This window comes from Apteryx mantelli, chromosome 4 (genome assembly GCF_036417845.1).
Source record: "Apteryx mantelli isolate bAptMan1 chromosome 4, bAptMan1.hap1, whole genome shotgun sequence".
Taxonomy (NCBI): domain Eukaryota; kingdom Metazoa; phylum Chordata; class Aves; order Apterygiformes; family Apterygidae; genus Apteryx; species Apteryx mantelli.
The window spans coordinates 78,911,245-78,938,998 of NC_089981.1; the positions used below are offsets into that span (position 1 = coordinate 78,911,245).

The 27,754-nt window shown below is 37.4% G+C and overlaps 1 protein-coding gene across 14 annotated transcripts in view; it reads left to right on the forward strand.

Annotated features, from left to right (window-relative positions):
• Positions 1-1,860: 1,860 nt before the first annotated feature.
• Positions 1,861-27,754, forward strand: part of KLC1 (kinesin light chain 1) — a 50,018-nt gene continuing 24,124 nt past the window's right edge. For 9 of the 14 annotated variants that reach the window (XR_010883961.1, XR_010883963.1, XR_010883962.1 and 6 more), the window contains exons 1-7: positions 1,861-2,159; positions 18,944-19,205; positions 21,767-21,997; positions 24,182-24,260; positions 25,950-26,175; positions 26,689-26,776; positions 27,511-27,612. Coding sequence is in view for 9 of the 14 variants with exons in the window: in XM_067295039.1 (XP_067151140.1) it covers positions 18,945-19,205; positions 21,767-21,997; positions 24,182-24,260; positions 25,950-26,175; positions 26,689-26,776; positions 27,511-27,612 (987 nt within the window). In the remaining 5 variants the exon portion in view is untranslated. Of the gene's footprint in view, positions 2,160-3,151; positions 3,303-12,948; positions 12,967-16,438; positions 16,448-18,943; positions 19,206-21,766; positions 21,998-24,181; positions 24,261-25,949; positions 26,176-26,688; positions 26,777-27,510; positions 27,613-27,754 lie in introns of those variants that run through there. The other 5 variants (XM_067295043.1, XM_067295044.1, XM_067295037.1 and 2 more) reach the window with 4 other exon arrangements.

Here is a 27,754-nt window from a genome sequence, read left to right on the forward strand (position 1 = left end):
GGAGTAGTTGCTTTGTTCAGAGATGCTCAGAGTTCCCTGGGGTAAGCAACTAATTACAGGAAATCTTTTAAAGTAAATGTGTGATAGGAAGAAAGCAATGAATATTGTTTATTTAAAAGACAGGGGTGGTTCCTTTGAATCAGTCTCCTTGCATAATTATGTAATTAGGACATGTTCTATTTTTAATTAAATCTCTTGCATATTCATGAAAATGCTGAACTAGTGGACCCATGGGCATGATTCTTATTTTTAACATGTGGTTTGTATAAAGGAATGCCTTTCAATTCTTTTTTTCCCCTTTCACGTTACCATACAAACACATATTTCATTATTATACATAGTTAGTCTGTCCTGTCCCCTGACTTTCCTGTCAAAACTACCCTATAATGATAAACCATTAACACAAAATTGTCAGAGGAATGTTGTTTTAAATGGAGATGAGAAACACAAAAAGCTGCTGCTCTGAAGTACTAGTATCACAATTGTTTTTGCTAGAAAGCTTGACCTCTGTAAGATGTGAATCAGCAGTATTCTGGAAGTATACTTCAGTTCCCTCAGCTTTTCAGATCAAACAGTAACTCTGTGCTTGCAGTCTGTAGACAATCCACTTTCTCCTAACTTTATTTTGTTCCTCTTGGGCTTCTATGACTGTCTTTTCCTGTTCTACCTCTTTGAGTACAGCTTGAGCTTTGATTCCTTTTCTATCTTCCTGCTTCTTCTTAGTCTTGCTTTCTCACCTCATCCTTGTTCTTGCATCTACCATCTTGTAGATTTGTTCAGTGTTACATGTGAAGGCAAATACATGTAAGCAGAGCTTTCCTTGTATATTTTAGAGTATACCACTTAGATGACACATTTTGATTTAGCACTATACCTCCACCTGGTTCCATATGTTTATGATTCATACCTGTATCTCCTGTAGAAGTTACATATGTGGTACTCAGACTATAATGTACCATAATATTCTGTCTAGACTTTACTAACTCTTTCATAAAGTTGTCACTGTCACTGTTCTCTGATGATCCCTAATGTACTTCTTATTGTTGTGTCATATTTGACTATATCTTTCATCCCAAACTCCATCTCCTTCCATCTTCCTTCATTTCTGGGATCAACTTCTACCCAGCAGAACTAAAGCAACATGAAGAAAACATCATGATCAGTCTCTCCTCTTTAGAGGGAGTGAAATGGGAAGCTGCAAGGAAATAGTTCTTGTGGCAAGTGTCAGAGTTATGATGAAACCCTGCAGATCCGTTAACGTGCACTTGTTCCAGAGGTGCTTGAGAAGGGAACACGGGCTTTGCCCGTCCTATTGTCAGCCTTTTCCCGAAACAACATTCCTAAACCTCTTCCCAGGGCACATGAAACCATAAGCATGGGAAACGCTGGCAGTGGTACCTTTCCTGGGGACAACACCAAGCCCGTGGCACGTGAGCGCTGCGCTCAGGAAATGCCGGGTTCCGCTCGCCACAGCAGCACCTTTCACGCACACGAGGCGGCCGAGCACGGCCTAAGCCGTGACACAGGCTCAGGAGCGGCAGCGAGGGGCCTCGCACCTGAACCCTGGAAGGCCTTGCCTCAGCAGCTTCCCGGCGCGGCTGCCGAGGAGCGCCGGGGCCGGGGGCGGCCGCTCGCCTCGCGCTCGCCTCGCGGGCGGCCGTTACCCGCCACGGTGCGGGGGGGGCGGATGACATCATAGACCGCGGGGGGGCTTCGAGAAAGAAGGGCGCGCGGGGGATTGTGGGAGAAGGAGTGGAGGCGCCGCCATGTTGCGCGGGGCGGGGCGCCGGACTGCGGAGGCGGCGGGGCGGGCAGAGGGGCGGCGGCCGGGGCGGCAGCGGGGGCTGCGTGCAGCGGCTGCCTGCAGCTGTCAGCGCCCGCGCCTCGGGGGCTGGGCCCCTCGCCGACCTCCGCGGCCGCCGCGTCGGGCCTGTCAGCGCATCCAGAGGGGCCGCGGGGCCGACCCGCTTCCATTCCTCCCTCGCTTCTCTCTCTTTTCTTCCCCCCCTTCCGAAAAAAAAACCCTTTTCCTTCCTCCCTTCCGCCCGCCCATCGCTGACATCCTCCTCCGGCCGCCTCCTCTCCGCCCCCGCGGGCTGCGCGGCCCCCGCCGCCTGTGCGAGCGCTGCGCACATCGCCCGAGCCTGCAGCACCGAGCGGTGAGTGGGGGGCGCCGGCCGCGCCCCGGGCGGCCCCCGGCCTCTGACAGCGGGCCGCGGGGGCGAGGGGCTTCGGGGCTTTGGGGCTTTTTATCTGCGCCTTCCTGTCTGCCGTTACGCAAACAACAAAAGGCTGCGCTGGCCGGCTGGTCCCCTGCGGCTCCCGCTGACAGCCGGCCCCTTTCGTGTGCGGTGGGTTGGTTTTATCTTGGCGGGGGGGGGGAGGCGGGGGGAGGATGTTTTCCGTGTTTCGTCTAAAGCTCTGTTAGTTGTGATCACCCGTGGGCAGCGGAGGGGAGAAGGAGCCCCCCCGGCGGGGATGGCGCTTGCTTCGCTTTGTCCCCTTGCTGGCGTCCGTCCGCGCTGCAGCCCGGGCCGGGCGCCGCCCAGGGAGGGACCCCGGGGGGGGGGGAGAGGGGCGCCGCCTCGCCCGGCCGCCCGGCTGGCGGGGAGAGCCGCTCGCCTTTTTTACTTTATTTTGTGTCGTAAAGCTCGTCGCTGCCCCTTCTGAAATGGTGAAAGAGGAGTTCGGGAAGACAGCTTGGGTTTTGTAGTGACCGGATTTCTGTATTATAGGGCACCAACCCATGATACGGTCTGAGACGGTGCTCATACTTGAGCTTGGCCCAGGAGATATCCACGGTTCCAAAATAATGAAGAAAAACATAAATTATGAACGTTTAATTCTAGTGAAATAACATTAATGCATAATTGACTTTATTGACGTCTGTCGTTTAGGCAGACATTAATTAGAAAGACTTCCAAAAATCTTTCTCTTTTTGGCTTTGTGTTTTTAATATTGTTAGGTAGCAAAATGTCTGATCTGTAAATCTGCGTAGCAGTTGTGTATAGTCACAAAAAAAGACTTCTTGATTCTTTAACGAATGCTTCTAAGCATATTGGAGCATGTTTTAATGATCAAAGCAGCATCACCTAGATTAATGCTACTGACTGGCTTTCTGAAGGCTAGTAAATCAATTATGATGCTTTTTTTCCCTGTTAATCATTTCCTGTAGTGTTTATGATTTAATGTAACAATGATACTCAATTACTGAATATGGAACCAGAATACAAGATGAGAAAGTAAAGTCAACTAGCAAAAGTGAAAGTTTGTTTTTATGATTTGCTTTGAACAGCAAAAAGGTGAGCAAATATCACTTGTGATATAAAATACTTTCACAGTTGAACATAAAACTGTATTAAATAACTTTTACAATAAAATTTCAGAATTCTTGCTGTTGGCAGAAGGTGCAGTAACAATTACTCTGGGAAGTAATTGTCTCTTTCTCTTCCCCTTTTGTATTTGCACTTCACTTAAATAGGAAACTTATGCCCAAAGCGAGTGCATTGGAAAGCTAAAAAGACTTCAAGATTTAGACAGTTAAGCGTTTTAATTAAAAAAATCTTTTTGGATTCAGCATTGATTTTGAACTCTTTTGGAAAATAGCTTTATTTTAATTGATTATAAATTCCAAAGCTTCAGTGAAACATGATAGAGGATAATATAACCCTAGGATTATAGCTATAACTGAAAGTAACACATTCAGCATTTACTGGCAGCAATGAGAAAACTGAACCATTTGGTGATTCTGAGCACAAAGCCTTGTATTTTGTAAGCCAACTGAACAACTTTTTTTTTTTTTTTTTTTGGTGAGCATATGGTTTAATAGAGAATTTCTATGAAATCATTAAAAATGTGGAAATCTCTAGCTGTTCTGTGTAGTTATGCTTTTTATATTGTGCAGAACCATGTGGGGAAATGCAGAGAACAGAAATTGTCAGTTCCTCAGAGTCACACAAGAATGCAGTATCACTTCTGCATCATGTTGCAGTTAAAGTTTGGCAACCTTTCTGTTTCCAAAGGATGATGATGGAACTAAACAAATCCATTAATGAGAAATTCTAACAACAATTGAGTTTAAATTCCATTCATTTTCTCATAAAAGAAAAAGTGCAATCATATGTAATTAAAAAAGAAAATAAGAGAGTTATGTCTACCGCCCAAAACTGTGTTCAAATGGTCTCATTTACTGTTCATCAAATTACTGTGAGATGCTAAAAGTGGGCTATTCATGGAAAATGATTTAAAAAAAAAAAAAGTCTTTGACAAAAGTATACAACAGTAGACTATACTAAACTGCAAATGAAGTTTGCAGGAGTCCAGAACAGGATCTACTGAATGCTTTCTGACATACAAGAATCCAAAATAATTCTGTATAGACCCTTATGCGATATAAGAGCAGTTGCTGCTTGCTCTGCTTATGAGGAACTTTCTGTGATGATAACAGAAAACCCTCACTTGTGTGCAAATTTTATGCCCTATACCTATCTCTTTATATATCTATATATGTGTGTTTGTATGTGTATCTATATACATATGCATACATATATACATCTGTTATTTAGTTGGGAGTTTGGGGAAATATTGTATCTTTGTATTCATTTCTGAGTCCCTTTAATGCAGCTTCTGTTTCTCTTGAGACTTGTGGGCTTGTGCAGTTATTCTTCCATCTCTTCCTCTGCTTGGCATCTGTGGTAGACAAATGTAATTCAGTTTATTCTAGGATTAACAGCATATCTTCAGATGCATAGCTTATGATTATTTTAAAACTTAATTCACTGTACAAATATTTACAAAAATAATGTTTCTTTAAGAGGCGTGGAAAGCAAGCAAGTTCAGGCAAATTCATCGATAAGCATAATATATTCTGTACTTTATTTTAAAGAGTCATGGTAGCAGACAGTGATGAGAACAAGCATGCTAAGACAATTTAAATAGACAGCTTTTTTAGTCTGTCTGCCTCAAGGTAATGTTCAGTATGACACATCTCATAAAAATGGGATGTGACCAATTCCGTTGTCACTGCAATAGAAGCAGCTAGTCACAGGCTTATCTCTTAGTACAACCTGAAAAATCATTTTCATTGTTTGATGAGAGCATTGTACTTATCTTGACTAGATTTTAGAAAAATGTTTCTTTTCACTATGTTAACTTTCATTTTGCTCAATAAAAGAGCCTTGAGCATAAAATGTCCAATAGATGACTTTATGGTACCAAGTACCAGTCAAAGACTTCAGCATAGAATCTTGTAGTAGTCGTATCCTGAGTCACACACAGCTTTAGGTATTTTTGAGGTAATAAGGCTTTCCCAGTAATTTCTTGGGTGAAACGTTCCTTTCTGATAGCAGGCTGTAGAAATAAGTGTTGTTTCTTTGAAAAATTATTTATCAGCCACCAAAATCAATAAATGCCTGACCAGAAAAAGGTGCACTTATGACAGCTTACATTTGCTGAGATGTTTTTGTTGCCATCACTCATGGGATTTGAGCTGGGCACTTTGTTAGAGGGTAAAAGCCAGAATTATGGATCCTTTTGGTGGTGGAGGAATTATTGTCATAAGGTCTTGTATGAGGTGCTTTGCAGACGTAAGATGATGCCGTACTTGTTTTGGAGGGTTTTTTATTTTATGCTAAACAGTTAATTAATAATGACAATCCATAGCAGATAGGCAAGCATGAGGACTGCAAATGTGTGCTTCCAGGAGCCAAAATATATCTGGGACTGAATAAACTTCTTTTCAGAGGGCAAATGCTAAAGCACAGTTCACACTAGGTATTTTAAATTTTTTATAACATATGAGGAAAATTAATCTCAGATATTTGATACAGTTTCTTTGGATTCAGTCAGCTAAGAAAACAGATGCAAGTAATAGTATCTGTGTGTTGACTTAGTCATTATGTTGTTTCTTTGAATCCAGCTTGTCTCCCATGGACTCTGCTATTTAATTCTGTCAGTGCAGTATGAAACAATCTTTACCCTGGAAGCTGTGTTTTGCCATGCAAGTGGAATTGAATTGAATTGGTTTTGTCAATTTTTATTGGCCTTCCTTCTTGCTTGAAGTTAGGAAGACCTAATAATGTGTATTGACCAATGATAGTACTTGATCAGGCGATCTTCTATTTCAAATAGACTTTCCCCTCTGTTCTCCACTTAAACATACAGATTTTTCCCATGTTTCTCAGTGCAGCACCCCTTACTGGTAAAAGAGGTAAAACATATTTTGTGGGTAGACTTTAAAGTGAGCCGTTTCCTATTTTGGTTCCTTAGTAAATATCTGCTCTAAAGCCCATTTGTTGTATTAAGATATTGTTCCTGGGTTTACATCAGAACTATAACTGATTTAATAAAATTGTAAAGTTAATGTAGCAAAGGATGTAACCAATCTAGTCAGTAATACCAGCTTCCTTGCACATCGGTCAGGTTGAGGTGGTGGCAAACTACACCCTATTTACTATGTGCTTTTAACCTTGTATTTGCATGTACACCAGAAAAAACATTTTAAAAGTTAATGCTGTACTAACTAACATTTAGAAAGTCAAGAAGTGTCTGATGTAAAGTTGAACTTTTTTGCTAATATAAAAAAGCAGATACAAACTATTATGTGTTTCATATATATTTCAGAAAACCATTATAGTTGTATTCAAAAATCAGTCATCTTAATCCAAAGAATGACAACTCATCTTTTTTGGAATTATTGAATAACTGGTTGTGTATCTTAATTCTTGGTGTTTTTGCATTATATATAGACACTGATTTTATGTTTGTAAACTATTTCTTATGTCCTGTGTTGCTATCTCTTTAACAGTATATTATTACTATTATTTTATAGGACTCTAATATTGTTTTTTTGCCTGGAAACAGCACAAGTTGTTAAATGTTAACAAAACATTAAGATTACTTGCAGTGTGCTATTATTTGTGTGTGTGTGCCATTCCACAGGGTAGAGGGTGGTGGTTTTAAACTTCCGAGGGATTTCAGTAACTACATCCTTGTGATGTATCTTTAAGTTTGCTCCCTTGCAGCTGACAGTAGCTTGAATGATTTGCAAAGCATGTCATACTGGTTTATGGACTAGCAGGAGAAGAGGTGGGGTCTCTGCTGAGGGTGGTTCTGTTTTTCTTGTTTTGCTTTGTTTGTTGTTTTTTTTTCCCCTGGATAGAATATTGTACTTAAGATTGAGGGGATGTTTATGAATGTTCCTTTATCAAACAATGTCAGGCTGAATGATGTAGAAAAGTTATAGCTGTGTCTTTCCTTTCCAGCTTGAGTAGCTTCCATTTCAGACAGACTGTAGTTACTCTCTCATTCTTTTTCTCTTCTCTCTTTCTTTTCTTCACCATGAGTGGATTTTACTATATCCTCGGCTGTACTGTTTCATTTGTTCCTGTGATTAAACTGGGTGTCCCTCCCCCCACCCCTATCATATTTAGAGTGTATTTTGAGGGAGAAAGGGTTGGTTAAAAACATGAAGTCCACCCCTCCCCCTGGGTCAGTGTAGAGGGCAGCCACATACAGCTGGAATAATGCAACTAGTGGGATGGTAATATGTGAGGATATAGGGGAGATTAGAAGTTTGAGAGAGGAGGAGGACCGCAACCTCCTAAATTGTTTCTGGTGACAGAATAGTAGCATATACCCAATGTCTAAGGGTATTGTTTGAACTTTTCTTTAGTCTCAGTGCTGGTTTACGTAGTACCTCACTCCTGCCACTTGTTCCGTGTCCTCATTGTGTTAGCACAGATATCTGCCTGACAACCTGGTGAAATATTATATTTTGACTGGGTGTGTACTCTGGTCCTTTTCTTTTTCTGTCCCCTCACCTCTGACTGAAGAATAATCCAGTAAAAGGGTCAGTTCTTTGATTCAATTTATTACAAGTGTCATGAGTCCTTGTGCTGGCATGATGGAGGATGTGAATGAAACCTAGGGCTGCACGAGGAGCATTACCAGCTTCTCTCTAGCCATAGGCTGAGTGAGTGAATGTCTGTGGTTTTGTGTTCGCAGGAAGCCACACCGGGTGATCTGATGGCCATTTCTGGCTCTGAATTCCTCTGCATGTGTAAAACAATGCATGGAAGATCCAAGAATGTGCTATTGTTTGTATTTAGCATTTTTTTGGATGTACCCCGGTTGCATTCAGTATAATGGCTCTAGCTGTACTGAAACATGGAGGGGTACAGGAGTCACTGTATGTATAGCAGTGCACTAGCATACTGGTGGTGACCTAAAGGTCTTGCTAGAGGTGCAAATGAATGAATCATCAGGAAGATGTGTTAATTTTGAGGAGTGGTGTGTATTGGGTAGGTTTGGTGTGCAAACCCGATTGCTTTGTCAACCGTAAGGCAAAATTATGTTTAACAAAGAGAATGTGATAAAACTGTTCTGTAGCGTTCTGTTCTCAGAGCGTTCTGGAGTGCAGGACGCTGGTGCTTAGTAGGTGTTCCTGGTGACTTAAGAAATCATGCAGAGAAGACAGATAAGGTTTGTTATGGTACTGATGCATGCTTTAGCCATATGTCCTCATTTTTCAAAGATTTTTTTATCTGTCCCCTGTCTTTTGAAAGGGCAAGAGGCATCACAGGGTGACTTTGACTAAATGTCCCAGTAATTTGCTGTTACTTAATCACATCTCCTTCCCATTGTTCAGAAAAGGGGTAAAGGCTGATTCATGATTAAATTACTCTGGTTTTAAATCTTTCTTATTCAGTTAATACCAATTTCTCTGACAATACTTTTAAGTTAAAATTATATGCTCCATGTGGATTTTAGAGCATGTATAAAATATTGATGTTAGAATAAAATTAACTTTAAATTTTTTTCTGAAAAGAGTCCATGCAGAATGCAGACAGAGAGCAAAGATGCACAGCATATGTTTAAAAACAACAGTCAGTGGGGTTTGAATTACAGTGCCTGGTTGTACCTTGTGTGGCCATTGACTCAGTTTCTTGATCCTCACCCAGTTGTTGTGACAACAAATGGCCTGGAAATATGCAGACTGATTTGAGAGGGCTGGGAGGAAGCCCTGCTGCACATGCAGCAACACTAGAATGTGCATGATATGTTGCTTTTAGTGGCAAAGGTGTTTTAGGAAATAACTGTTTATTCTGCCCCCCACAGATGAACCAGTAGAGCGATACTTTAGAATCAGGTTTATCCAAATGATATGGGTTAAAATAGAGTAGTCAAACTGTTACTGTTTACCTCTGTCATGTCCATTATCCAGTTTATAGCATGCTCTTGTTCTGTGCCAGTACACCAGAAAAGTGATGTATTATGACAGGATTGTGGGAACTGTTAAGCTAGTCTTGTTGCCAAAGCCAGTATTTCAGGAGTTGCAAAGGAGTCCACCCAGTGCCCTGGTACTGGCCTAAATCGTGAATGTGCAAGATCATTGCAGAGGGGGCTAAAACTATGACTTGAGCCCCAGGTGTGAGTACACAAAATGTTAAGATGGCTTTGTAAGGTGCTAGGCTAGGGCCTGTTGTATTGCTGTGTACCTCCTGGTGCAATAGACTTCAAGACCATCTGAGTAAGTGTTGCGGGTTGTGGAGTGCTTAACCAGGAAACGATTCCCAACCTTATAACAAAATCAGCTCTCTATCGTGATATATAAAATATACAGTGAATGGTGCAAGGCTTTTTTAGATGATTGCATCATTTGCTGCACTTTCTGTGAGATGAAATCTGCAAGGTGTAAAAGGTATTCTGTTTGATAAATGGTGACTGTCATTGAAAGTACCAATTTTGGTGCAATATTTAATGGGATAGAAATAATTAATGCTCAATATTAATGACAGCATCAGAACTTATTTAGTTGTGCAGCTTTTTTTTCCTGTAGTCATCTTGGAAGAATTTAGTAAGTGTTTTTGGATTTTTTTATTATTTTTATTTTTATTTTTTATGAAAGCGTGGGGTGGGAGGAAGTCTCTTTTCCCTAAAGCTTGAAGGGCGATTCCATCTTTGCACAGTTTTGTATATCTTACTAAAGTAAACTATTAAGTAGCTTCAAAACCAGATTTAAGGATTTTTCAAACTTAAAGGCTGGTCTCTCTTGAAGCCCTGTTAGTGGATGTTCCTCTTATGTATGAAGGAGGAATTGCTGGTTTTCTTATTTTGGTACAATGCCCTCAAGCACTTAAGAGTAATATAATCTATACTCACGTAAATTGGGCCTACGTGGGAAGCTTTGCTGACAATGATGAGAGGCAAGATATGTCCCCCTCCACCCTCCCTGCATGCATTCTTTTAAAGGTTATGGGTATGCCATAAAAAGTAGATTTTGTTGTGATGCATAGGTCTGATGTTAGTAAGTGGAAGCTGATGTGGTTTTTAATGTGATCTGGAAGTTTGATTTGATGGGAATGCTCCTGTGCTTTGACATGAGCGCTGTTTAGAATTGAGCTAAATAAATGACATAAATAGATACTTTGAATTGTTGATAAAGGGATTCATGTCCCAAAAATAACAATAAAATGAAAAAATAACTAGAGTCAAGTTAAAAAAAGTAAATGTTTTGCCTGCACTATTGGCTACTTAAAATTGCAAGATATGTATCTTTAAAAACACTTAGTCATAACTCTCCCTCTCTATTCCAATCCCGAAGAGACTCTTTCACCAGCTAGAATCTCCCTATGAAAAAAGGTCTTATCAGACAAGACTAAAGATTCCCTGAAAACATGGGTGCACAAGTTGAAAAGTGCATGAAGAGCCAAGTGACATTGCCACTTAAAGAAATGTAGATACATAGAGCCATGAGAGTAAAAAGTACAGGATTTAATAATGAAGATGGATTTGTAATTCAAACTGTCTTGACTGTATTTATTTAAAGATACAGTACTTTCAACCCACCTAAAACAGAAAATTTATGGAGCATGTCTTTATAACTACAAAATACTAAACCACAATACAGAATTTTTCTTAGAATAATTGTCCTTGATTTTCTTCTGATGTATATTGCTTCATGTGACAAGCATTTTTAATTTTTAATAGCTAAGTGTAAATATGATTTTTTTAATCATTCAACTTCTGCTTTCTGATGCATTTAAGAATAATTTATTCTGCCTTTATGTAACTATTCTGAACACTGTCATGATCATTCCATGAAAATGTGGTTTTTTATCTCCAGTTGTCACAGTGAGGTGGCTTTTGTGGCTATAAGCACAAGGCAAATCCTTTGTGGCCCAGACTGGTGTGTTGTGCCACTTTTTTAGTGAACAGGCAAAATGTTCTGCTTTCTCAGGGGCCACTTGTGACTGCTTTAGAAGCTCTTATTAGTGCTCACAAGAAATGAAGGAAGTACTAATTTTGGAGAAGGGTGACAGATAATATTTGCTGTTGACGCAGCAGTAGTACAGAGAGGGAAAAAAAAAAAAAAAGAACTCCCTTGCTCCAGTGGGTAGGAGACTGAGATTTGCAATCCCGAGTTTATGCCTGTCTTTGGAAACTGCATGGACATAACTAAAACTAACAAATAAGCATTAGATTTAAATTGCCCAAGACTACCAAACAGTAGAAGAGATTTGTGTTCTAGTATTCTAGAAAAGAATGGTGTTTTGATTTTACTGCAGGCCTGTGGGTATTAAATAAGTATGTTGTTTCAGATTTAGGATAAGAAAGGTGTGTACCACCAGCCTGTAACAGACGGTAGTCATAGGGACCTCAATTAACAAAGAATTAGTAAGCATGTACTTTCTTGAAAGACCTCCTTTTGGTGTAGGTTCTCTAGACTCCCAGTTTGGTCTCCGATACCGCATTAGAACGCGCAGCTGTCAGACAGCTCTGGCACCTGCTTCAGCTCTGGCAAAGAGTAATTGCTAATGTGATTGCGAATGAATAGAAAGGTCTTATTTTCATCCAGCTTAATTTGAAACCTGAGTTGGTAGAAGGTCTTGGGAATGTATATAGAGAATACTTTTTTTTTTTTTATCCTTCCCCTTGCTTGCTTGTGGTACATGTGGACTGACTGTAGGATCCAAACAGATGCCACTTTTTAAAGGCCCTCTGTGATTTTAGGATATGTCACTGTTCAGTGTTCTAGTCACTATGTATTTTTAGTACTCCAGTAAGGTAAAACATAATGAGTGAGATACCCCACAAAGAGAATACTTTCCTCTTACAGCATTCTTACCTAACTGACAGCAGAATTACTAATGTTTAGGGGGATGGCCATGTCACCTGAGGATCTCATCTGAAGTAGTATGTAAGCAAGAATGACAAGATGGGATTTGGCCACGGTCTGCAGCATTATAGCTACACCACCAGATGTGGTTGAATCTAAAAGAGAGCTTGGAAGTACTTATATTGGCGGGTCATCTGAATTGTCTGCAGTTAAAAAGGGTACAGTTTTATCTACATTAGGGTGGTTGAAATGGTAGTTAAAATGTGTCTGTTCAGTTAAGTACAAAGGAATTGACACCAGAATAAGTTCTCCTTTAAGAGGACAAGTAATCTGTATAGTTATATGGTACTTTTATGCCAGTCTAAATTCTTCTGTGTTTAGCGGGTTTTACTGAATTAGCTGTTCTAGCAAGAAATCATAATTCTAATCAAAGTAGTTTACTTGCCACAGATACTGAAGTACAGGCTGAAATAACTAAAGTTTTTTTAGCAATTACTATTGAAATGCAAAAGTATTTATTTCAAAATAGTGTTAAGACTGTTACTTACCTGAATGCAGATATGATTGCTAAGAAACGGTATACGCTTCATTAGTGTTTGTGGAGTTTCACATAGTATTCTATATAGATGGACTCCTCAACAGCAAATCTTCATAGCTTGTGGTTTCTTGACGAGAAATGTCAGTGTCATCCCTGCTACAGACTTGATGGGAGTTATTTTTTTGCTATCAACTCTTGTATTAGCAAATATATTTTACTAACCTACTTTTCTCTCTATTTTTTTTTTATGAAATATCTTCCTAAGAATCCGAAGAGTTCCCTGAAAAATATGACTTTTACAGCAGGCCAGGTGATTAAAAGGTTCCAAATGTATCAAACCAAATGTATGGTAACAGTGTTCTTCAGCTAAACTAGTACATACCCTCTTCACTTAAACTTAATTTAATACAGCAGATCAGCTTAATGAAAGCCCTTGGGTTTTCCTCAAATGTATGATGCAGTGTTTTGCAGAGCTGGATGCTGTTGTGAGGTGGGTGCAGAACATGTAGCAATGCAGCCTCTTCCCACTGATGTGATGTGGAGAGTAAGCTACACTGGGCAGGGTTAATAGAAGAACAACAGTCATGTTAGTCCAGTTGAAATCTCTGCCAGTATCCAACTCTTCTGATATTTTACACCTTTTAGTGAAGTTGTCATTTTGAGTATTAGATATACTCGTTGTGCATCTCTTCAGAAATTAGTGAGTTTACCATATAAAGGATAAACCTTTACAAAATATGAGGTTTTTGTCCTGTATGCTTACCAACATAAATGTCTTGAAGTGTTAAGATTGTAGGTCAACTTATGAACTTCATTCTGAGTTTTTCTTAGGTTATACTCCATTGACATTTAAGGATGACAAATATCTTTTTTGTACTATTTACCTTGTATACCTTTATTTTAAACCAGATTGTAGGGCAGACTTCTGTATTCAGGGTTAACTCTGAGTTGAAGGTAGGCAGAAGGAGCACAATAAGGTTTTTTAATTCAGATGCTTACTAGTAGGAAGTAGTGAGTCCAGTGGTTGGTTCTTTTTCGAAAACTTTGTGTTCTAAAGGACTTCTCATTGCTTAAAGTTGGTTGCTAGTCATGTGCAACTCCATCATCTTTTATCTACTTCTGATCGGTGATTTAGGGCCTCTGATATGTGCTGCTATTTGTTCTTATTAACTGAGTTATTTTTAAGTAACTTGTGTATATCTGTGCTACATTGTGAAGACATTTTCTAAGATTGCATATTTGGAAACTTCAGGCAGGACAGAAATGCAGCAGTTTTCTGTTCACAGAAGTGGGTCAGCGAGAATACCTAACAGCTGCCCCCCACTGGTATGCTGCTTGCAGATGCAGTTCAAGATTTTCTGTTCTGTAGGCATTCATATAGGAATTCAAAAATAATATGATGAAAAGAGTGAGACACAGCATGACAGTTCAGCTACTGTGCTGGATATGCCAAAGAAGGACAGAGAATTGGCCCTTTTTTATATATATATATATATATATATATATATATATATTTGAATATGTTGGAATAAAATTCCTGAATATAAACAACCATTAGAAATAGAACAAGAGTAAACCAAATTAAAAGACTGAGATTATAAATTTTATTATGTATTGGAATATGGTTTGTGATAGTAGAAATGGCCTCATAGTGAAGTGAGTATCTTAGAATTTTTACTTATTTTTTTTAATCTTCTTTGGAATTTGGACATTTCTGACAGCAATATGTTCAAACTGGAATGTTTTTCTGAGTCCTTTTACAAATATCTTTCTAATTATATAAAAGACATCCGTGGGTGATTCATTCTCACCATTTCTGACTAGCATGTGTCACTGTGAACTGCCTTGTTAGGAAGAGGTGCGGTTAATTTAGTGTTTGACATACTACTCATGCCCCTCAACAGTCTGTGAGGTGTTTTTCATCTCTTTAGTGCACTAATAACTCTGCAAATGAACCTTTCTTTGTCGGTGATTCTCTTTTTTTCAGGATTGTCCAAGAAGGCAGTCTTCTACTTTATGAAGAATAGCGGTTAAAGCAGTTGGTAATATTTCAAGACTGTGCATTCCATGATGTAATGAACAGTGTTTGGGTTTCAGCAGGGAATTAATGACTTGTAAGCTGCAGCTAATACAAAATAAAGCATGTGCATGCAAGATTTAGGGTGCTAAGTGTTCTCATTTAACTAAGGAGAAATGAAGAGTGAAATTAAGGTAAAAAGCCCTGAATAGACTGATCATTGTTACAAAGCAGTGAACTGATACTTAGTATTGGAGATATAAAAAGGTCAAGTCAATATGTAATATATTTGTATGGAGTTTGCAAGTGCTGGTAGATGACAGGGCCAGAAGGTGTGGCTTGAGCAAGTCTTTTGATAGTTTTTACTGTTAGGAAATGATTTACTACTTCTCAAATGGTGACACCTTATTATTCTCTGGTGTTTAGCTATCCTGTCTGCTATCTGTATATTCAGAAGGAAAAGTTTAGTGAGAATTTGATTTGACAGAGCTCTTTGCAGATTTTTTGTTTTTAATGAACAGACCCTAAATACATGAAAAAAAAATTATCTTCCAAGTTTTTTCATACTTGAAATCTGACTCCTAAATAATTAAAATCTAAATGGTGTTTTTCAAGATATGTAATAAAGAAATAAAAGCAACCTCCAAAAATTAGAACTGTTTTACTATTTTCTGTCTGTCTCTAGGATCCATGCTAATCTTTACTCAAGGAAAAAGATCTTGTGGGTTTTTTAGTAAAGAGAAATGTTCTTTCTTAATAAGGAATTTTCCTATGCAAAGAAGGATTGATGTTGATATGTGTATTTTAGTTCTGAGAAATCAGTGTGTTTTGAACAGTTTCTTATTCTTTTAATTAAATAAAATTTTACCCTAAACATGAATCCTCTTATTCTTGGAGGTGACCTACAACAAAATGACATTTTCCTTTTTTATAAAGTAGGTAAATACAAAAAGATATTTATGTTTAAGACTTCCTTAAAAATGAGTTCAGGAGCTTAAGTAGTTATTTCAGTGTGTTGTGTGTATGTCCACTGAAAAACTTAGGCAAAAATTGTAATGTCAGAAGTACTAGTAAAATTGTTTTGAAAGTTTCTTGGATAACGAAATACTTAAGTGGCTGTATCTGTAATCGGTTTTAGTTTGTGTGATGGGATTATCGCCGCAGTTACATGACTGGAAGTCTGTAGGTTTGGCTCTGCTTTCTTTATGCTTGCTTTGGGTCAGATTTGTGTTACTCTCAATCCATTTCTTTGTTTAATAGAAGTCACTATAGAGCTTATGAACTTGGGCAGGTCAAGATAATTATTTTGTGTGTGTTGGAAGAAAATTGCTTTATTTTTAAAAATGTTTGAAAACTGTTAAGTGACTGTACTTTGTAATATTCTACATTGTGGTAAATAAAACAGAGATGTAGCACTCACGATCTACACAAGCGCATATCGAATATGATATGTAAACTGCTTAAGCCAGCTGGCTAGTCTGTTGTAACTTTGATCGTGTTGCATATTTTTTCCCCAATCTCTTGTTTTGGTTTGTTTTTTTTTTTTTACACACTAAAACTTTGTGAATCTTGATTTTTATTTTTTTCAGTTGTGCATTGAATTAAAAATTAGCATTTAAATCTAGAATTCCTGCCCTATAGCAGGTGAAATTTGCAATGCGGTCGACAGTATGCTGATGTCAGGATAGAAGCAACAGGAATTTGCAAAGCCTTTGACTATGTCCTTTTCTCTGTAGGGATAAACAGAGGAAGAAAGAACTAACTTCTTTGGAAGGTGACAACAGAAAGGCACAGTAGTGGGTTGGGTTTTTTTGTGTCTCTTTTCCTCTGTATGGATGCATCCCTACTTCCCCCCCCCCCCCCCATAAGATTTTCAGCTTCAGGCTATGCAAAACAAATCACATGATAATGTATTCAAATGTGATCTTCTTTGATAAATTGGTAGGCTTTTTCGTAAAATATATATATATATATTAAAAAAAAACAACATGGAAATAGCCCCACACCTTCATGCTACTCTTAAAAGATATTTTAGATGTTTATTAATCTTATTCCTATAAAGAATCAGACCTGATAGCATAATGAATTACTATGTTTTTTGTCTTCCATTCTGTAAATTATTCTTCCGTCATAGTGTTACAAAAGTCTGAACAAAATTTTCAAAATTTTCTGTAAGTATTTTAAGAGATCATTTAAGTGGACATCTGAGGAAACCTATGTAGAAGGGTTTGTTCCTGTCCTGTCTGTGGGGAGATTAGGATTCCACTATTTTTCACTGTAGGAGAATTGTCTCTTCAGGTTATCTGTATCTTTTTGTAACTTTTGAATTGGCACCAGCTCAAGTACAGTTCTGCATATTGGTTATTCTGAGGCAATGGAAGCTCACGGTTACTTTCTTAATATTTGGTTTAAAATGTGATGGCTTAAAAATGAGGCACACAGAACTGAGACAGAGAAGAATGTATTTGTAAAAGAGGTCTACAAGTTGTGATGGGTTTTGTTTCTGTCTTTTGGGGGTTTAAATGGAATTCCTAAACCTGCTTTTCCTTTCTTAAAAAGCTTCTGTGATGTGCAGGTCTGGTTACAGGCTGCTTTGTTAGAACAGACCCTTCTGCTACCTTAGCCTTCCTTGATTGCAATTTTTCGTGTAATCAGCCAGAATGGCGTGCGAGATTCTGTCTGACGGCCCTTTTCCCCTGTAGTAACAACATTAGTGCCCGTTTCACACCTACAATTTCATTGTGCACCCAGTTGTCTTCTGCTGGGTTTCTCCGTGGAATATCTACTTCGCAGGCTACTTTGTCCTTCTTTTATTTAAAGATGACCATTGCAATGTCTGATGTAGTATTTTTCTGTTACTCTCTTGGTTTGTGGGCTGTGGGTTGGTGGTTGTTGTTGTTTTTTGGTAACAGTGAATGGCTGTTAATTTGTCTGTGTTAATCACCTAAATTCATTTAACTTCTGCTTTGGAGGATAAATTGTACATCTTTTTTAAACAAACGTCCCCCTCCCCACATGCACCTGCCTATTCTTATTGTGGTTGAAATTCCTTTTGGCTTTCTTCAAAAATTAGATTTGTTTCTATGAAAAGGTCTAATACAGTTTAGCTAATTAATTTTAAATGTTAGTTTATCAAAGCTTCCCCAAGTGTCTTCACATAGATAAGTTGTAATTTATGGCTTTTGAAAAATCTTGGCTACTTTATAGTCTCTTTGTTCTAATTTATATTTCCTGGTACACTTGAAGATATAAATATCTTAATCCAGGAATTACTCCTTTATACTTCTTAATTTTTATTATAGAGCATTTTCCTAGCAACATTTTAAAAAGAATCAAGTGATTTCTGTGTCTTCTGTCTGTATTTCCACATTGTTAGACTTGTTTGTCACTTCAGTAGCAGGACATATAATAATAATCACCTGAGTTCTTAAACATTTTTTGGTCTGCATTTGGTAGAGGTGTTTACAAACATTCAGAAGTTTACTATCCTTGATATGGTGCATGACCTACTGACAGCATAGCACACTGAAATGTTTCTTGCGAGGATTGAGTTATACAAATAATTTTTCCCAGCCTATGACAGTTGTTGCAACTTCATCAAAACAGCTACGTCTAGACCTGTAGACAATTGAACACCTCTATGTAACTTGATTTACAGTAATGTAATCTTAAGGGACAGTTATTATTTTAAAAATATATAGGTATAATACCTTTTCTAGCCCCTGGAAAAAGGTGAAGATGGTGTTTTCTTCTTAGTGGAAAAGGACTAAGTTTTTTTTTTTCCTGATTGTTGATTGATCTATCTTTACCCTTTTTAGATGGTTGGATAATATTTCTTCAAGTTGAGCTCCTATTTTGTGGACGTTTGTGAAGATAGTTGTAGATTAGTGGCATCTGCAGATAGTTTCTTACATTCACCCACTACTATATTAACTTCTGCAGCAAGCCAGATGGAGCACTTAGTTTGCTCAATTCTTCGGTGCTCATTAGAAATTCTTCTGCCATTTTGTAGTATATGTTTTATTTTCATTTGTTGTTTGGCTTATGAATATTAATATTAACCCTGGAAATAGAAATTGGAGAACTTGAAACCCTGTCAAAGCCAGGACTTAAAATATTGCAAAAGTTGTGCAAAAACACCATTATATTCTCAATATAAATTTCAAATTCACATATTTGAATAACTTCTTAAAGGCAAGTTTTATTACATTATTGAGAATTCCTTATTTTATTGTTGCTTTTGGGTAACTAATGTACTCTTTCATTTCAGAATGTATGAAAACATGTCCACAATGGTGTATCTAAAGGAAGAGAAGTTGGAGAAGCTTACTCAAGATGAAATCATTGCCAAAACTAAGCAAGTTATTAATGGACTAGAGGCACTGAAGAATGAACACAATTCAATTTTACAGAGCTTACTTGAAACACTGAAATGTTTGAAGAAAGATGATGAAACTAATCTGGTTGAAGAAAAATCAAACATGATTCGAAAGTCACTGGAGATGTTGGAACTTGGACTTAGTGAAGCACAGGTAAAACTGGAGTAGAAATAAAGCATTCCAGGCTTTGACTGAAATTTTGATATAAAAAAATAAATGAAAGCTCATTATTTGGCCTCTAATTGGAAACTTTAAACAGAGATCAGTGTTTAAGGACTTACATTTACATTACTAAATATTAAAAATGAGCAAAGACATTTACATTATTATCATATGTTAAGGAGGAAGACTGCTGTAATTAAACAGAAGTAAATACTAGCTGTTTACTATGTTGCAAAACTAATTATGCATTCAGTATTAAAGCACTGAAGCCCATAATAGAGCTCCTCTTGACTTCAGTGAGACAATTACTGCTTTCTGATTAGACTTTTCCACAGCATTAGTCAGGTAATGTTTGAGAAGTTCAAGAATTAGGCATTATCAGCGTTCTAACTCTAGGTCACGCGCAAATGCAGGTATTTGCTCAAGGTTAGGAGACCCAACCTTTGAGCTCTGCTATAATTTTAAATTCATTTTTTATTTCCTTGATTTCTAAGATCCTTTATTCTAGCTCATGATGCTGCTGGGGCCTAAGAGTCCCAAATGTTTATTGAGCTTTTTACCAAAACAAAAGTGAACTTAAATATATTTCAAAAGGTTAAGAATTGAGTACAGAGCCTGAAAAACTTTCACTGATGTTTTGAAGAGAAAGAATGAATATATGCTACTTGTCATGGAAATGTGGAATTAAAACAACCTTTTGCCTAGTCATCGTGGTATGGGCTGTCAGGCTTTAGTGCATACAAGCTTTGATCCCTTGTGTAGGATGGAAAAACTTAAAGGATAAGTGGAATAAAATTGCAGCAGTTGGATTTCCTTTTATATGTATTTGTAGAAGATCTGTGAGTGAATGAGCATCTTTTCTCTCCTAACTTTGACGTGGTATTGGGACTCTGAAAAGCTAGTTTTTATTCTTGACTCTATCAGATTAAGTAGCTTCAGTTTCAAATGTTATTGCCTTGTCTGCCAATCTGATGTCTTGTGAACTGTGGTGGCTGAGGATCCAAAAAGTCTATGTGTATTGCCTTTGGTAGGAAAGCAATTACATTTTGAACGACTGCTGTCAGACCTGAAAAGCCCACAGTGTTCCTGTGTGCTTTGGGGATGTCGCAATGTGATCTCTCATTTCATTTGCTGTGTTTAAATTAGGATATGGAAATATTTTTCATGGATACTTGTATGATATGTAGATATGATGAGGTAAGTCTTACTGTCATGAAGATGAAAGTGACTTTGCTGAACCAGTAATTGAACTTTGCTTTCAGGTAACTCTAGAGTAAGTTTACTAAAGATTTTAGTTTGCCATTGTAGTTTCTACATTGGTATTTGAGTATATTGACCGTACTATCACAACTTCCCTAAACATGTTTTCTGATGTTAAAAATGTAAATGTTTGAAGAGGCTAAGTAATTTAAATTACTAACAGTTTTGAATACATAAAAAGACAGGTGTTGAAGTCTAGAGATTTGGACTGGTATTACAAATTTATCCCTGAAGTTTTATCTTACCTTTATAGAAAAAGTAGTTTATAAAGACGTGGTATACTTTTTGGAAATGTGAAATTTCAGTTAAAAATACATATGCTTTAATATAATATTTTTAGTTTAAAAAAGGCAATTATGTATAAAATAAACATGAAATTGAGGGATGAAATAATGATAACTCAGGGATGTCAAACTCTTCTAGATATAATTTGTGGTGATTTTTATTATCACCAGTGACCCATGCTTATAGGGTGTGCTTTCTGGGATTGCTATCAGCTGTTCTACAGTTATCAATGGGAGATTAGGATAAACAGTGAGGGCAGAATATCTTCCATATGTAGTATTTGGCCCCTTTTTCATTCAACATTGTTTAACATAAAAGCAATCTCCTTGGATTTTTTTTTTTTTAATGGCCGTTCTATTTTTGTCCTTAATGTGGCTGTTCAGACACATCGGCTGTCTGCACACTTGAATTCGTGATATGCATATATAAAGTGCTTAAATAAATTGAGTTCAGTTCCATGTTTAGATGTAAGTAGTATAACTGTTTCTTTGAGGTATTATTGTTATGCTGAGGAGTTGATTCTTATAAGCTGCAAACATGCGTATGAATCCTTTTCTGTCTGAAAACTGCTGAACTAGAACTATGGTTTTGTTCTTATAGGGAAGGTTATCTTTGTAATTCTCGAAGTTAAAAATATACTTACTCAGTTTTGTATTAGTAGAACAAAGATTTCCATTTCAGTAATCTAAATTCTGGTTCATTTTTTTAATACATGTTAACGTTGCATGTAATATTTAAGGCATTCTAAAACAATTTGACTTCAAACAGTAGTTGCATCACGAAAAACAGTCATTAGTAAAGAATTCCTCCAGACTAATTCTGACTGAACAAATGGTAAATATGTTTAAGTAGAGGGAAGGTGAACACCAAATAGATATGTAAAAAAGCAAAATCTAAACCTTTACCAGATTTCACAGCTGACAGGTTCTAAGTATAAAAAGCCTTTTGTGTGAAATACAGGACTGTATTTAGAGGACATAGGTCATGTGATATCTTCTGCTTTTTAGGTAATGATGGCATTGTCAAATCACTTAAATGCAGTGGAATCAGAGAAGCAGAAATTGCGTGCTCAGGTTCGCCGGTTATGCCAGGAAAATCAGTGGCTACGAGATGAACTAGCCAATACGCAACAGAAACTACAGAAAAGTGAGCAATCTGTGGCTCAACTGGAGGAAGAAAAGAAACATCTAGAATTCATGAATCAATTAAAAAAATACGACGATGATATTTCACCATCAGTAAGTAGCTGTACAGTAAAAAGCAGCTTATATTTAGATGTGTGTTGTAAGATGCCTAGTTACTGAGAAATGGGAGGTGCAAGTTTTCTATTTGTATATACATGCATAAATTTGTCTGTAACATAAAAATGCTTACCTTGTACCAGTGTCACAGTTCCCAGAAAGAATCTGACAGATTAGCTTCTTTTTATTTATTTATTTACTTATATTTTACTGCATGTGGATGATAATAAAATAGATATGAGGGTGAAAATTTGCTAAATGATTATTTAGTGTCATATTAGCTTAAAAATGTGAAGAACTGGACTTGAAGCCAAAAATTTCCTTTTATTTTTCTTTTGCTGTTCAGTGGCAGTGTAAACTCTAGCAGGTTGTAAGTGTATACAGGACTTGGCTTATTTTAACTGCAGGAAAAATACTTAATCTTGGTCTAGTGAAAGCAGTGTCTAGCCTCAGTATCTGTTGAGAATGTACACTAGGATAAGAGGTCTTTGAATCTGCTTTCTTGACCCTGTGCCAAACATCGTGATCATCTGCACGTTTTTAGTCGCTACTTACTATTGTGTTAATAACATATATTCTTAATTTTGGAGAGAGAGTGGATACAATTTTAATTTACAGAAATAACTTACTACTTAAATACTTCTAAACTGTTTGCTCTTCATGTTATCTTTTTATTTTGTTTTCTTAAATTAGATGGTATTGCAGAGAAAGATCTCACTTGGTATGTTCTGACCTTCTCAGTCATGTCTTGGAAAGAACAGTTTTTCATAACCAAGTATCTCAGTAACATAATGAGGGAAAACACATGCATTTTAGTCATGCTTAACCAACTACTGGACCAAATCCTTTCTAACATAGTGTGAGTTCTTTTAGTCAGCTGCATGCAGAACTTCAGTGCTGTTTCATGAGTTGGTATTTCAAGTTGAAAACTGTCAGCGAAGCCTGTTTAGTACTGTTACAGAACTTTCTTTAAGAGAAGAAAAGGGTCAGGAGGAGGGAATACTGGGATTTTGATGTGCTAAATGTGGAACTATAATCTTTAGACGGCCTAAATAGCACCATTACTTGACTTAGACTGAAAATTTGAAATTTAATTGGCAGATAGGGACTAAGTAAGCAAAGCATCTTTATAGTTTCACCAGTCATATAAATAGTCTCTGTTAACAATCTTTGAAAATGGTTGCATGTATACACTTGCTTAGCGCTTGGAAACAGCACACTTAAAATTTTAACTTCCCATGTGAGATCCAGCCTGCGATCTGCTGTTTTTGCAGAGAACGCACTTTTCCACCATAGAGCATGTGTGCCAACAGCAGCAGTTGCCTTTCTTTCATCTGTGGAGAAAGGTGTTGGATGAACATATGGGGGGGGGGGGGAAAAGGATGTTTTCTACTTACTGAGATTAATATTTCTGACAACTTCAACCATTTTTATTGCGTAGGCTCCAAATACAGGAAACAGGACTGAGTTCCTCTGTTTCTTTACTTCACATGATTGTGGGATTTGGAATTATCTTTTAATGTTTAAAATTTATATATATAGATGAATTGTGCTGAGATTAATATGATGTGAGAAGGTGAATAATGCAGTTGAACTTCCTTCCAGGTGTGTTTACTCTTTGAACCTTACTGATCACAATTGCAAAATGTATTATTAGTGCAGAAATTGAGTACTCCGAAATTGAAATGAAGGAATTAAAGTTGCTGGTGCAGTTTTATTCTCCTTTGGGAGATGAATCTCCTTATTCCTCTCCCCCTTGCATCAATAACTGCATATATGACCTCAGAAGTACTGTGGACAATTGTGTATTCAGTAGAGCTCACTCTTCACTGGGTACGTTCTGTAGGTATACTGTCTTTGTAAGAATAGCAAATAACGTTCTTGTGTGCTTAAATTGAGACTGAAATCTAGGAGACCTGATTTCTATTCTTGACTTTGCTGAAGGTGTCCTGTATTTCGTTGGGACAGAATATGTAAATACATTTGAACACGAGACCTTCATTAAACTTCTATGAGAAATGTTATTCTTGGCACTTCCTACGTTCTGACTGTGGGGTTTTCCTTTAACATTGCCAGTTAAAGAAACTGTCTGTTGATATAGAACTCTATTTAAATATTGTTTAAGTTTAAGCCTCAGATTTGATAGTGTAACAATTTGTTTGGGTTTGGGGTGTTTTACAGGAAGATAAAGATACGGATTCCACCAAAGAGCCTTTGGATGACTTATTTCCCAATGATGAAGATGAGCAAGGACAAGGAAGTAAGTACAGTTCAAATTACATTGTTAGTGTATTTCTGCAACACAGAAGCTACAAATGCCTCAGAAAAATGAATAATCCATACATAATGTACTGTGGGTTAGAGCAGAATGGCGATTGCCTCTTGCCCTGGTAGAAGAGGGAAACAGGAAAACTAGTCATGATGGTTAATACAGGACTCAAGACTAGATTTTTGAAGAAAGTTTGCTTCTACTAATGACCTTTCTGACTTAACATTTTTGGGCAGGTTTCAGTGTGAAATCTTTCTCATATAATCCTTTGTCTTGCTAAGATTGTCTTCCTTCAGTTTATTACTCATTCTAGAAGCATTGTCTTCAAGTCAGAAGGATTGGTGACTATGGATACAGTAAAGTTTGAGTTAGCAATCTTGTAGCATGGTTGAAGGAAGCCATTGATAGATAGGTCTTGTTTAAAGAATTTTTGTGCTTTTCTTATGAGTGTAAAGCTGATGATATACAATGTGTTGATGTTGTAGTGTATATGCAATATGCTAGTAGTATAATGGTTCTTAGTTGATAAATGGCTAAGCAAAAATGTCTGAAGGGCCCCTCCTTGGTAATCAGCAGTCTTGAATTTCCTTCTTGGATGCACATAAGATACAGTCTTGATAGCTTGGTAGCGAAGACCAGCAATGGAAGGAAGACACAAAGAGGTTAGAATAGGTTAATGTTGATCATGAACTCCATCCAGAGCTCATTCTGGCTTCCCAAGAATTTTGTGGTGGGAAAGTTGAATGGCAGAGCTGTCTCTACAGTGATACAGTCTACATACCTAATTTTGCTCTACAAAAGAGAAGGGTGTCACTTCAGTAATTTCTTTGACCTCCAGGGAAAATACACAAATATTTAAGTACTTTGGGAGGCAGTGATTGTGGGCATAGGTTTGGAATTGTATGATTCCACTGGCATAAGGCTCCCACTTGCTGTGAGAGTGTTTTTTGCTTAATAGAAAGGAGAAAAGAAAGGCTCACCACTGGAGCTCCTGTCCTGTGTGTTGGCTAGAATTTAATGAAACTGAGCAGTTTAGGTGCTGCAGGAAAAAATGTGGCTAAACCTGAGGGTTAGTAAGTACAATCAAAAGGTTGACACTGACTTTGACTCACTGCCTTTCCTCTTATAACTGTTATTCATGGCATCCAAAGTGTTTAATCCTTTATGTGACAACCCTGAGTATTTCTTGGAAGGTATGGCGAACAAAAGGAAACAAAAAAAAAAGTGTACATTTAGAGAAGGAGAATAAAGAAAAAAGAACAGATCAGCTCAACTTTTCTGCAGGTTTTTGGCTTCTCTGTCTTAGTGTTCCTTTTCATGGGGAATCTTGGATATTTGTAAGTGTAAAATTATGATATGAGATTTGTTAGTAGTTTGCTGAGCTGGAATAGGTACCTACTTCCTTCATCTATTTTCTACATTTGGCCCTTTAATAGAAGTGTGAAATATTAATAGTGTCTTTATTCATTCAGCAAGGAGAGAATATGAAGAATAAAACTGTCATCTTCTCACTGTTACTGTTCGAGAGAGCATAACTGTTGTGAAGTGTATTCCAATACTAATGCCTGGTATTGAGGAAATTTAGCAATTCTCTTTCTGTGTCATTGAACAGTAATGTTAGATGTTTTTCAATTATGGTCATCTTTTTAAATAACTTAAAATCTCATGTATTTGTTCCAGTTCAACAACAGCATAGCAGTGCAGCTGCTGCTGCCCAACAAGGTGGCTATGAAATTCCAGCAAGATTAAGGACCCTTCATAATCTTGTTATCCAGTATGCTTCCCAAGGTAGATACGAGGTTGCTGTACCACTCTGTAAACAAGCTCTTGAAGATCTGGAGAAGACTTCAGGTCATGATCATCCTGATGTTGCCACTATGTTAAACATACTTGCTTTGGTGTACAGGTTTGTATTCTGATGTAGATGTATATCAGTTATATAAACAGTTAATGTTTGGCTATAACCTCTTGATGTTCAGACTAGCATTTTTTGGTTGTTTTATTATTTTGTCACTTTTTAGTTTTTTAAAGCCTTGAGAGGGTCTGATGATATTTATATGTCTCCTTACACTAAAATTCAAACAAGTCGTTGAATGTTTGCCTATGCTTTTGTTTTGAGAATGACAGTTTTTTTGAAACTGTTTCTCTACTTTTTTTTCTACTGAGGGGGCATGTAGGTTACCCACTTCCAGAAAATCTAGAGCTGTAAATTGGACAGCAGTGTAGAGGTAGTACAGTTTCAGTCCTCCAGCAAACTACTTTACATGTTCATGAATCAGAAAGTGAAAAACTGAAGCCCGTAACTGTATTCTGAGTTTTTCTTCTCTGTACTGGAATGTTTAGGCCAGTACTGAAGCCAACCCTTATTTTTCATGACTTTCTGAATTCCCAGTATTAATTATGACTTTTTAAAATTTAGGGACCAGAACAAATACAAAGATGCAGCAAACCTCCTGAATGATGCCTTGGCCATCCGTGAGAAGACTTTGGGCAAAGATCATCCAGCGGTTTGTATACATGCAATGTCATATTTTTAGTTGTGCTTTTCACTGAAATTTTTTCAACTCATTCTAATATTAAACTCAACAGGAAAGTTTTTAAGACCTGGCTTATCTCTAAACAGTACAGGTAGGAGGCCACAATATAACATATTTCACTTTCTCTTAAATATTTAACATGCTTTTTGAGCATTGTGTTTGATTCTGTTTCACCACAAATGACTTCCGCTTGATTTTTGGATCAGGTTGCATGGATTTTCTATGGGAAATTAATGTGAAGAAATATCTTAATTTGCTCACTCAAATCAGTTTATCAAACTTAGATTAAAGGTGTATGTCTGATTTGTTTTACTCTTGCTTTTAAATGAGGCATAATTCAAATCAAGCTTTTGTACTCAATGTTTGAAATTAATGTGATGTCTCACTTCATGTGGGTTGAAGTGGGAAAAATCTGAGTATAGATTTGAGAAGTAACTTTATGAGAGAAGAAAGTAAAAAGAAAATGTATGTGCTTTGTGACATTTGAACAAATGAAGTAAAAGTATTCCATTCCTTTTTTCATGCTTTGTTTACATATGTATACTTTCAATAATTTTTTTTTTTTTCCCTTCACTTGCTTACTTCAAGAGGTCTGCCTTGTGCGTGGAAGATTTAAAAACATCAGTGCAATGCAGTTGTATTCATTTGTCACGCTTTTGTATCAGCAAATTTTAGTGTAATTAATATTTCTCTACTGTTGGCAGGTGGCAGCAACTCTAAACAACCTTGCAGTGCTTTACGGTAAACGCGGAAAGTACAAGGAAGCTGAACCTTTGTGTAAGCGAGCTCTGGAAATCAGAGAAAAGGTATGAGGAAAAATGCAGCGCCTTTGCATGGATAATTTTTTCGGTGGAACATTTTGTGTAGGGTGTGTGTGTGCAGTGCGTGTGGTGGGTGAGTGTAGTGTGTTTTGGTTGGGTAGATCTACCAGAGCAACCATAGAGTTAG